Genomic DNA, 13,673 nt, shown 5'->3' on the forward strand with positions numbered 1-13,673 from the left:
GGACAAAACGAGTGCAACCAAATAATGCTAATTTAGTTTCTTTATATAAAAGTGCTGCATTTTTTTAATTTAGAGAAATAACTATGTAACTGTTAAGAGACAAAGTTCTTCAAGTTTTATTCATCACAAAGTTCATGATTTGTATACCTTTCATTTTATAAAGTATTTCAGTTGTTAAATGTCGCTTTCAACAATATGAAAAATATAACCAAACTAATTAATATACCAATTATACCATATATATAATATACCATAATAAACCAAATTAATATGGCTTTTCTTTAAAAAAATACTTTTATTTTAAAAAAATATACACAGTATTTCCTTTTCACCGACAATAAACATCTCGATATCAAATTTATATATATTATATAAATTTGATATCAAGCCATATTCACTTCTATTTGTTAAAATAAAAGAAGTATTTGAGTAGCCATTACAAAAAAACAATTGAAAACAGCCAGTTTCAAAATAGAAGGAGACGAATAGTATTCTTATTTGGCTGTAAAGTCATTTGTGGGTAATCAGCTATCCAAAAACTAACATCCAGACGCATCCAGAAGCATCGAAAAGAAGCATCTAGAATCTTCCAGAACAGGTTCACACAGGTTCATTTTACTATATAAAAGACATGTAAATCGACATGTAATTCAGTCGGTATATGGAAGTCAATCAGTCAGTATTATCAAGACAGTTTATCGAAGTGAGTTTTATCAAAGTGTTTTATCGAAGAACATCAATACAAGAAGTGAAATACAACAAGTGTTTCATTACATCAATACAGTTCACATCCAACCGAGACGTTGTGTTCCACAGAGCATTATTGTATCATCACAAGGTAAATGTAACCCGGTAAGCCTTAAGAAGCATGATTATTTATTTTTATTATTTTTATGACTTCAAGTGCAAAAATGGCTCCCGACAGTCTTGGATTGGAACTAAGAAAGAAAATTATCGGCGATTACGTAAGTGGAATGTCGCAAAAAAGTATTTGTGATAAATATCGCGTGAAAAAATGGACCGTATCAAAACTATGTTCCAAATATCGTTCTACGGGGAAGTTGGCAGCAGATGACAAAGGTGGAAGACCGCGTTCCACCACTTCTAGAGAGGATTCTATGATCGTCAGATCCGTCAAGAAGGATCCCTGGATATCATCAGTCGAGATACAAAAGCAATTAGAGCTGCCTGTATCGGACCGAACAATCAGACAACGTGCTGTTGAAGCAGGATTGTTTTCTCGACGCCCTGCAAAGAAACCGCTGATTTCACTAAAAAACCAGAAGAAAAGACTCCTGTTTGCTACATCTCATATTGACTGGAATGTGCAAAAATGGCAAACTGTCCTGTTCAGTGATGAATCGAAGTTCAACATCATTGAGAGCGATGGCATCTGCCGTGTACGTCGACCGGCCGGAAAACACCTCGATTTACGATACTGCAATAAGACCGTGGAATAATGGACCGTTTCATGTATAAAAATATCCTGAATGATGTTATGTTACCTTATGCTGAATGGAATATGCCAATAAAATGGGTTTTTCAGCAAGACAACGATCCGAAACACACTACAAAAGTAGTCAAGCAGTGGTTTCAAGACAACCACCTATCGGTGATGGATTGGCCGCCTCAATCTCCGGATCTCAACCCTATCGAGAACCTGTGGGAGATCGTCAACCGCAGAATTAATCGTATTAATAAGGATCAGCTGTTTGAACAAATCCAAAAGGCCTGGGCAGCGATTCCACAAAGTTTCATTGATCACCTGATCGAATCTATGCCTCGAAGATGCAAGGCTGTGATCGACAACAAAGGATTCGCCACGAAATATTGATAGCCAAATACAGCTTGGTCAACATTTTGTCGAGTTGCACTTGTTTTGTCCAGAAGGAAATCAACTTTTTTTAATACTTTTGATTAATTTAATAATTTTCGTATACAAATAATGAACTTTGTGATGAATAAAACTTGAAGAACTTTGTCTCTAAACAGTTACATAGTTATTTCTCTAAATTAAAAAAATGCAGCACTTTTATATAAAAAAACTAAATTAGCATTATTTGGTTGCACTCGCTTTGTCCGATACTGTATATATATATATATATATATATATATATATATATATATATATATATATATATATATATATATATATATATATATATATATATATATATATATATATATATATATATATATATATATATATATATATATATATATATATATATACACACACACACACATATATATAATATAAAAAATATATATAAATAATAAAAAAATAAATGTTGCATTAGTGTTTTTGTTGCGTAAATCCCATCTCAAATTTGTTTAAAAAAAGAAGCCATGATTAGACTAACTTCATGAAACGCCCGAATAATGAATCTTACATTCTATTAGTTTTCATTTTCATTAATCATAATAAAGATGTATTAATATTTAGTAGCAATAAAAACTTTGATTTCGTCAGTTAAAATAAGAAATGTTAATTGTATGAGTAAAATTAATTTAAAAAACAAAAAAATAACAATAAGGCATAAAAATAGTTACGTGAAAAAATTATAAACTACATTTCTAATTAAAATGTAAAATTTTTGCCAAATGTATATAAAAATTAACTATCGACAATTAAATATCTAAGGGCTAAGGTAAAAAATAGTTACGTGAAAAAATATAGAGCGTAAATCAAATAAAAATCTAAACTTTTGCCATATGTATATAAAAATTAACTATCAAAAATATAACAAACAAGCAGAACATATTGAATCTGTTGATTAAACGAGTTGAATTAAGATACCATAATTTAACAGATCAACTGTTTACAGCAACTTAAGAGATCAACTGTTATTTACAACCAGGACGACTATGTTCAGAAGGTATATGAATCTAATAAATTATATATATATATATATATATATATATATATATATATATATATATATATATATACATATATATATATATATATATATATCTATATATATATATATATATATCTATATATATATATATATATATCTATATATATATATATATATATATATATATATATATATATATATATATATATATATATATATATATATATATATATATATATATATATATATATATATATAATGCGTATATACAGAGGCGATTTTACAAGTAAGATGAGGGGGGGGAGGGTGAATCATTAAAAAGAACCGACTGATCCTTAAAAATAAAGTGGGGAGGGAGGGGGGTCAGAGCCCCATCCCCCCACATACACACCCCGTAAAATCGCCTCTGTTTATATAGATTTTATAAAAAAAAAATACTTACGGGGACATTAGCATTATCGGGGACATTTTTGTGTACCCGTTAATTATTTGTCCCTGTAAGCATCGTTTTTTTGTAAAAAAATGTCCCCGTAAGTAACTTTTACAGAGAGCGAAAAGTACATACTTGAACTATCAAATAGCCTGACTGGCAACAGAGTGCTGCTACATCGACTGAGGGTTTTGTTTGGGTCAGCATCAATGTCAGGCTTAGGGTTACGGAAAATAGAAATTAAAAAAAAAAAAAGAAATAATAAATATGATATAAAATATTATAAAATTAGTAAAAAAAAAATATATAACGGGAACAAAAAAACTTGTCCCGTAAACGCCGACTAGGAGTATATATATATATATATATATATATATATATATATATATATATATATATATATATATATATATATATATATATATATATATATATATATATATATATATTTTTATTTTTTTTTTTTTTTTTTTTTATTTGTGTGTGTGTATATACACACACACAAATAATAATTAAAAATAATGATTATACAGAGTTGTTATCATATGTCATTTGATGTTTTTCCCACATAAAAACATGAAACGATAAATTAATGAAGTTTATTAGAAAATTTTTAACTTACAGCGCATGCATTCCTTTTGCTTCAAAGCCATTCTAGATTGCAATTTTTTAAAAGCTGTTTTTATAGATGTGTATGTAACTAATCTGGATTGGACAGAAATGTATTTTTGACGTAAACCATCTATTTTTTGAAGGTAAGTGTTGCAATCAATAAGTTTTCTTAAGGATAACCGAATCTCTTTTAAATGTGAAATTTCCATTTGCAAATTTTCAATCTTGGATCGCATAAAGGATTCAATACTTGTCAATGGTTTGCATTCAGAAGCTAAAATTAAAAAAAATTCAAAACCAACAATTAAGACTATGAAACTCACCAAGCTAATTTTTGTTAAACATAGAGTTTACATTAAAATCATTTCTATAAAAAGCTAACATACCAAATATATTATAACCGAGCCACTTTCGAATTTCGTAAATCCACGTTTGATTTTCTTCATTAAATGGAAGATCAATAGAATCTTCCATGTTTTCCCAACTCTCACATTGCACAGATTTCAAAACCTTTATTTCTTATTGAAAAAATTAAAATTTTTTACATAAAATTTTATATAATCTAATAGAAACATTAAAATAACAAATGAAAACATTTAATATACTTTGCATAATTTTAAAAACAAACATACTACCCAACAATAATAGCCCAGATCAACAAAAAAATTTTTTTTCTGGTGCCGAACAAGAAATTTGTTTTTGTATAGCATTTCTCATTTTGATTTCAAATATGCAACTCATTTTTTACCATCACGTCAAGTTGTAAAGATATTTGGGTTCAAATCTTTAGTATTTGGGTAGATTCCCTAATATTGTCGAAAAAAAAGTTATTCAAAAGTATGTCAACCTGGGTCTCATCGTATTTTCATAGAGAATTTAGAAAACATAAATATTTTTTCTTAAAATTTATTGACAAAAAAAATCATGTAAAAAAATGCTAAAGACTCTTAAAAAAATTGTAACAAAATGTTTTTTAGTAATAATACAAAAGCACTTATTTTTATTACAAACAAATAACATTTTTAAAATCTCTATGAAAATACGATTCTTTTGAGACCCAGGTTCACATACTTTTGAATAACTTATTTTTCGACAATATTAGGGACTTCACCCCAAATGCTAAAGATTTGAACCCAAATATCTTTACAACTTGACGTGATGGTGAAAATTGAGTTGCATATTTGAAATCAAAATGAGAAATGCTATACAAAAAAGAAATTGTTTGCTCCGCACCAGAAAATTTTTTTTTTGTTGACCTGTGTAATAGTCTATGTTTTGCTTCAAAATTAAAATACTAAACCTTTAAATAAAAAAAATATTTGTGTGCTAAAAATAAATCATTACTTAACAATAAAAAAGAAAAAAATACACAATAACTACAATAATCACATTGTTTTTATAAAACAAATTATTTAGAACAAGAATACCAAATGTTAAAAAGGACTAACAAATAAAATAAAACACAAATTTTGAAGTTACTTAATAAAATCTGATTATACAAATTTTAATCTGATAACAAATGAGACAAGTCTTACTGTTGTCACAATAGTCAGAGTTGCAAAATTCTTCTTTTGTTGAGTTGCCCTGACAGATAACTGGACTGGACATTTTACACAGTCTAGTAAACACTAACTTTCCACGTTTCTTATCAGTTTGACACAACTCACTACAGTGACCAACTTGTTCCCAAGAACTCCAAATATTGTTTTCTAAAGGGTAAGGGATACATCACTGATATACACAAGACACTTAGCATATTAAATATAGTGTTATATAAAATATAAACCAATAAAAATGACTATTACCATAGCAAACTTTTGCTGAAGGGTTAGTTTCATTTCTTCCACTATAACCCTGTTTACATTGACAATCAAAGCCACCATTAAAATTTATACACTCAGCATTTTTTGAACAACGTGTTGCATTAAGACATTCATTTATATCTACAAAAGAAATATTAAATTTTAATTAACGACACAATATAAAACAAAACATTTCAGGGTAAAAAGGTTTTTTATTCAAAACCAAACAATTTGACAGTGAATAACTGACTAACTAATAACTTAAATGAATAATGATAAAAAATAAATGGAAAGAATAGAAGTAAAAGAATTTTATTTTTGATTAAAAATTCAATTTGCATTTTAAGAATTTATTAAAACTTTTTTCAAAAAAGTAAACAAAGCATACAAGGTGCAAGATATTGAAAGAAAAAAGTGAAATAGGGTAACTTAATCAAACCTAGCTCACATTTTTTTTGAATGCAAACTTTCACCCCTCCCTAGAACCTCACCTAAATTTGGATTCTGAGATCAATCTTAATTAAAATTGTAAAATGTGTAATTAAAATAAAGTTTCAACACATCACAGCGTACGGGTCGTAGTGATAGGAAAAATATTGTCTTCCTTTTGCCCCAGTCATGAATTAAATTTTTATATTAATCAGCCATGGCAAAAGTGATTAGAGCATGGAACTTGTAGTACAAGGGTTACAAGTTCGAATCCTGCTTAAAGTATATACATTATCGGCTAGGCTTGAAATGGGGAACCAACTCATTAAATGCTTATGCCCTTGTGGTGGTGGTTTGTGATAAAACCATTAGGTCTTTTCACACATAAGACCATTAGAGTATTCTTAAATAAAAAAAAATAAAAAAGTTTAACTGTATGCATTTTTAATTATGTAAAAATTTTTGTCAAATATTTAGTACATATTAGTCAGCATTATTCTCAGGATCAACCAATGGCTGCAATACAGATGATAGTGAAATGAACTTCTTTTTTGTTGTTGCTGTAGACTTTTTGGCATGATTTTCTAATTTTTTTTTCTCAGCCAATATCTTTTCTTCTTCTATTTCTTTGAATCTTTCTTTGAGTTCTTAGCATCATTGATAAGTCGCAGTTGTTTTCTTTCTCATTTTTCTTTTTCCTGTTTGATTTTGTCATGGTGATATTTCAGCTTTGCTGAATATGCCTCTTGAAAAGTTAAAAGTATTTAAGATGACCTTTTCTGTTCGTTATCTCTTTCTGTGTGGTTGCCTTAGGATATGCCAAGACATCATCATCTCCATCACCTAAAATAAAAGTACAATAAAAGTACAAATACTTAAATAATTTTAAAAATTTTGAACTATTTTAAAATTAAAAATTTATTAAAAGCTGCATTATTGCTATGAAACTATAGATCACTTTGTGAAATGATTGACTTACCACGGTAGGAAGAGTTTGCAATTAAAAAATATGAAACTGTCGTAGAATTAAAGTTTGGTGGTTCTAAGATTTCTTTTTCTTTTCACTTAGTAAGATTGGTAAAACTATTCATAATGAAAAATTTGGTTAATCCAGTTGAAGATAAAAAAGTCAACATTTTTTTTTCCAACTGGATTGACCAAATATGCAAGCTGCTTATCAAGAACAACAGTTTAAGCTTCCAAAATAGAAGTGTTGCTTTGTAACGAACTGCGAATCATCTTATCTTATTCAGTGCAATTTTGTAATTGTTCTACATGATTAGCAACTTTTACAGCATCCATAGAAGCATCAAAGTCTGAAAAATTAAGTTCTTGAACAATTAATGATGATTGGAGTTCCTAAGAAAATAATAAATAATACTATTGAAATGCAAGTTAGTAAACTTTATGCTTCATTCAGAATTTTTATCAATTTGTACATAAAATATTAGTCACAGTTGCTAGCCAAAGTTTAAATAATAATTTTTATTGCATAATAGTTCTAGCAAAAACACAATAGTACAATACTAACAGAAGAACAATTGTTTTCTGTAACTTCTGTTCCTTTTGCTAATGCTTGATTTTGATGTTCAGGTATGTATTTGGACATGTTGTTAAGAACTCAATGTTTCAGTGCACACCAATCATAAACCTGTTTTTGCAAGCAAGATCAAAGCCATTTTTAAACAGGTAATTGTAGCTTGTCAACTGAGCCGGATTCATTTCAGTTTCCATTATTTGTAAGCATTGTGATCAAGTCAGAGTCATGACAATATTAACATTAATAAGAAGTCCACTTTCTGCTGTTTTCTTATGTACATTCAGATTTTTATTCTCATTTATGCCAATCAATGATTCACCGCACCATTGTGCAAAACATTTTCAACGCCTTGATATTATCTGCACCAGGTATTGAAAGGTCATCAAGAGCATTATTAGCTGATATATCCTCAACTGGGTCTAAAAAGTTTGGCAAATATGCATCACTAGGAATAGTCTGGGGATTAAATGGATAAATTCCAGATGACTTGATTCCAGATGTAATGTTGCTAGAAGTCATTACTTTTTCCCAAGCTGAAGCAAATATCCCTTCAAAATTTGAACAACAAGTAATAATTCCTGGAAACTGACCCATCAGATCTTGGTTTGAATAAGGTGTGGTCGCATGGTTGAAGACAGTTTGATGTGTGTGAAGGCGTTTCAACTATATGCATCTGGTTCTGGATAGCAATATCAATTAGCTCAATAAAGTTGTGAGAATCATGCCCATCCAGAATCAATAACTAAGGACATTGGGGCTAATGTTTTCTAAAAATGTCTTGGTAAACTATAGGTTTGGTAGCTCCTGTTTAGTTCAACCACTATCAGACCAGCTCCAATTTGTTCCCAGAGTTAAAACCCCATAAAAACCTGGATCTCTTTCCCAACACTATAACCTGAGATGGAATGAACTTCCCTTGTACATTCACACATGCAATGACAGTGATTGACTCTTAATCTCCACTCATTCGACTATGGAGATTTTTTGTGCCTTTTCGTGCAACCACTTTTCTTGGTTTAATGTTAAGTTAGAGAGCAGTTTCATCCATATTCCATATGGATTCTTGTTTAACGTGAAAACCATTCTTCACTTGATGTCATTCAGAGCACTAAAGAACTTTGAAACTTTATCTTTATCCATGCACTGATGTCAAACTGAAGCTGTATCCTCAGGTTGTCGCAAAGTAAATTTATGCCCATGTGGGGATTTAACCCTAGTTCACCACTGGTTGCTTGGAAGTCCTTTCTTGAAGTTGAATTTATGTTATGTAGCAAGTTTCCCAGCATAATTTAGGAAATGCATCTTTTCAAAACCTACCCTTAAATTTGCTCTATTGCTTGCATAATCGATAAGTTTTTCTTCCAGAGCAAAAGGTAGGGTAGGTTTTCTTCCTGGCTTTGCTCCAATAAAAACTTTTCCAGAGAGTCTGTCTCTCAGTGTTGTACATGGCATATTGTACAATATTGCTGTCTTATGCACTGAAAATAATGGCTCTGATCTAACATGCTTAATTGCACTTATCATATTTTCTTCACTCCATTTCAGGAATTTGCCCCGTTTCTTAACAAAGATTAATTGATCAATAGAACGATTGGAACCATTGACACAAGTTAAAGAAACACCAATTGTTACAGAAGCAATCTTTCCAACTAACATCCAGTGAAATCTTGGTGATGATCTACATCCCCCATCTATTGTTTTAACCATATTTTTTCAAGACAACACCTAGATAAATTAAATTGTAGTATGAATGTCATATTAATTTGATGAAGTGCTCAAAATTCATAAGAGCTACAAATATTAACACGTGGGGAAAACCATATGTTAGTATTTGTAATCTAATCCCAACTCTAGAACTTTGCAGTACTTAATTTACAATGAAGTGAATAAGAATTTAGCTTAATAATTACAGAAGTCTATTGAAGAAGAAGAAAAACATTCTTATTATGCATAAAATGAGTTTTGGACCTTTTGAACCTAACATTATTTTTGAACCTATTTTTTTTTTATAGAAAAAAAAAAAAAAAAAGAAAAAATTATATAAATCAATTCTAAGTACTTTCTTACCATTAATTATCAGGAAAAGAAAATGCAATAGCAGACAAAGTTTACTTATTTACGATATTTTTCTTCGCTCTTCTTCTAGCTAATTCGATTTGTTTTAATGAACATGAGCTTTTTATACAATTACTAAATACTTAGTGCAGGGACATAGTACAGTAATTAGCAATTTATTTTTTAATTAGTTTCCTTAATAACAATACACAGAAGAAGCATATTGCTTTGGCAATCAAAAATACAACAACGTGGATATCGTCAATTTTTGTCAAAGCAATTATCAAGTAAATTTGGGGTCAGTTTCACGCTAATGTCTAGGATGTTGAATTAAGGGTAATTAATTTATAAAATAATTTCCTAAGAAATATATAGAATAAAAATGCATATAAAATATACTTCTTTGTAAGCATTTAAAAATATTATGTTCTTAATATATATTCTTACAAAATTTTATGATTTTGAATTTCAATTATTTTTTAAATGCCATCCCAAATTAATCAAAAAATAAGGGGGTCACAGTAAAAGGTTTTTATTGTTAAAACTACGGGTAGCATAAGTCTTAATATGCTACATCTATTCTTGCCCACCCGTGTTAAGATTTGAATGCATCGGACAACAATATATTTACTCTGTGGGGTAGATTGAGTTAATTTGGTAGGTTGAGCAAAAAACAATTTTATGCATGCTTTACCTTTTAAACGATTGTAAATGTTATTACAATTAGAGAATGAACAGTGGAGAACAAAATTAAATTATAATCTAAAATGCACAATAAATATTTATATCGGTAGACCTGCATTAGATAGTTTGAATTTGGCAGATTAAGAAAACCAAAAAATTTTCTTTCAGAGATACTTCTTTAATTACAATTCTTTTGAGGTCAAAGTTGTTTTGATGTTGATAAGGCTGGTTTGCTGCTCTAAATAAACTTCTTTTTGATGGTGCAGCGTGTGAGTTAGCTGACATATACGCAATTAAAGATGGTGGACAAGATTGAGTGATGGGCAAAATTATGTAAAGTTACCCTACTGAAATTACCACAAAATATTTTAGTTAAAAATAATCAAACTACTATAACTACTTTAAAAATATAACTACTTTAAAAACTACTTAAAAATTATATAAAGGTATGTAGATTTTAAAATATTTTGGTGGTCTTCCAAATGGATAGCAACTGTGGCAGACTATGAATTAAAACATTATTTTAATATATTAACTTTTGTTAAAATTTAAAAATAAAAATACAAGATTTAAAACTAAGTAATATGTTTAATATAATAACTGCGTTTTATATCACTTAATCTTTATATCTGTAAATATTTTATTTAATTCTTTTTTTGAATCATAGAATTTAGTAAGGTCCAGTCAGGTTTTGGTTAGGTCATGTGAAATATTGAATAATTCGTTAAAAGTAAGTGCCTTGTCAAAGACACGACAACCATTAACAGACGTATATTTGGTTGCAAAAGTTAATTTAAAAAGTCTATTTTTCATCATTTTATCAATGTGCCTTTTAAATTTCATTGAGCTTAAGTTAATAAAAAAAGATTTATGCTAATATTGATTATGTGGGGATTTAAATAAAATTATAACAAGATTTGGTTTCTTATATAACAACTTAGTTCTAGGTAGCATTCTTATTGTATTATTTGAAGGAAAAAAAAAACATTGATAAAAAGTCAGTGTTGGTTTTCCAAATTATATCAATCCTAAAGTTATTTACAAAAAAGATTAACAATAACCCTGCTCTTTAATTAGAATCACTTGTCGATTAATAAATGTACCCTGAACTTAGCTATATTTTATTCAATGTACCCTGAACTCATATAAAAACCAATTAGATTTAGCCATTAGGAAAAAAACCTTATTTAAATTTATTATCATTTTCAATATTTCAAAAAAAATTTAAAATAATTTAAAAGCTTGATTTTAAGATATATTTATTTGAGTCAATCACAACAATTAATACAGAAGACTACCTTCACATTCATCTGATCCATTCTTCATGTAACCTGGCATACATCTACACTCAAAACTTGAGTTTAAATCAAAACATTGCTGATTAGGAGGACACAATGATGCGTTAATTGATAGAGCATGATTACAAATACTTGTGTCTATAGCTATTAAAAAAGTTATGAAAACGATTTAAAACATCATATTTATGTGTTTTTTTATTATAATATTTTTTAAGCCAATAATTAATAAATAACACTTTGGTTCTATAATTGGAACATAATTACCAATATTAAAATAAGACATGATAAAATAATAGTTAAAAAATAAAAAGAAAAAACCTATGCAGTCACCACCAACATTTTCATACCCATTGCGGCACCCACATGTAAATCCAAAACCACTAACATTATTTTGGCAAACTTGATGAGATTTCAAACAAGCCAGTGTTTTATCTTGACATTGATTGATCACTAATAAACAGAAAGACAAATATTTGAAAAAGTCACTTAAATACTAAAATTAAGTCAAATAACTAATTTTTAATTACTTTAAAATTTGTCTTATTAATTTATTTATTCATCTTATTTATTACTCTATTTATTCATTCATCAACATAATTTATAAATTATTTATTTGGAAAAATAATAATCATATAAATAAAACGCATATGTTTCGATATAACACATACTGTGTTATTGTTATAACATAAACTGTTGAACTTTTTTTTTCATAAAAAGAATTTTTTAATAAACAGTATGCATTTAATTGAAAAACCATTTTTTGTTACATTATTATTATTTATTTTTGCTTTATTATTATTTTTTGCTTTATTATTTATTGGAACATAATTAACATAATTGGTTTAATTTACATTTAATAAAAACAGTATTATTTTTATATTACTGTGATGTAATATTAATAAACAGTTTTACAAAATAATTAGCTATATAATTAGTGATGCATTAAAAATTTAACTATACATTATTTTTTAAACACTAATTGTTCAACATGTTTCATTTTATGTTCTAATACTTTCGTGTTTTTAGGCCATGTAGCAAATACAAAGAGAGATTTAAGCTTATTACGTATTTTGAGAAAAACGCAATTAGAAAAAAAATTATTAGAAACTTTTTTAAAAAGAGTAAACTGTTTTTTTAATTTTTATAAACATTTTCATAATTCTTCGAAAATATTTATTCAATAACGTTTGCAGACATCTAAATTTCTTTATTTTGTAAAAAAGTCAAACTTGACTTTTTTACTTTAAAACATTTTGAAAAACCGCTGCAGTACAAGTTGCAATTTTTTATTTTACTTAAACTTATAAGATTTACATCAACTTACAAGAGAATCTCAAACAAACTATAGATAACTAAAATATTGCTACACTAATCATAAGGGTTTTAATCCTTACATAAACTATATGGATTAGATCATAACAGTTTTTATCTTACATAAACTATATGAATTAGATCATGACAGGAATTTTTATCTTACATAAATTATAGATATCAAATATTTTTATAATATTGATTGGAGATATGATTAACACTCTATATATATTTCTAGTAATAAAAATTATGATCTATTTTTATTCTTCTATTAAACACTAACCCAACAGCTACTTGTTAGTTATATACTGTGTAGTTTAACATACACTAGCAACATACACTAGCAACATACACTAGCAACATACACTAGCAACAGGATTTTATTGCAAAAGTCAGGATCTTAAGTTGAATTTTTTAGCATATGTTGACTAGCTGACAAGGCAATTGAGAGTCATTAAATTAGCAAGCAGGTTAGCCCTGTAACTGAATCAGTTTGAAAAAAAAAAGTAAAATTGATTGGTAATTCTGTTTTTATAAAGCTTATGAATACAAAACCACAACTATTAAACCACTAAAAATCCGGAAAATTACCTAAAATCAAAATCATGAAATTCATAAATCATACACAAGTCCTACACTTCCACGCAG

General features: G+C 28.0%; 1 protein-coding gene across 2 annotated transcripts in view; it reads right to left on the minus strand.

The window, feature by feature from the left end:
• Positions 1–2,492: 2,492 nt before the first annotated feature.
• The window catches only part of LOC101240045 (fibrillin-1), a 178,117-nt gene continuing 166,936 nt past the window's right edge, over positions 2,493–13,673 (minus strand). For both annotated transcript variants that reach the window (XM_065795472.1, XM_065795473.1), the window contains 7 exons: positions 12,033–12,164; positions 11,715–11,858; positions 5,712–5,849; positions 5,442–5,615; positions 4,293–4,424; positions 3,917–4,180; positions 2,493–2,889 (listed from right to left, as the gene is read on the minus strand). In XM_065795472.1, the coding sequence (XP_065651544.1) occupies positions 2,873–2,889; positions 3,917–4,180; positions 4,293–4,424; positions 5,442–5,615; positions 5,712–5,849; positions 11,715–11,858; positions 12,033–12,164 (1,001 nt within the window). In that variant the 3' untranslated portion in view covers positions 2,493–2,872. The remainder of the gene's footprint in view (positions 2,890–3,916; positions 4,181–4,292; positions 4,425–5,441; positions 5,616–5,711; positions 5,850–11,714; positions 11,859–12,032; positions 12,165–13,673) is intronic.

Source organism: Hydra vulgaris, chromosome 04 (assembly GCF_038396675.1).
Source record: "Hydra vulgaris chromosome 04, alternate assembly HydraT2T_AEP".
In the NCBI taxonomy this organism is placed as follows: Eukaryota; Metazoa; Cnidaria; class Hydrozoa; order Anthoathecata; family Hydridae; genus Hydra; species Hydra vulgaris.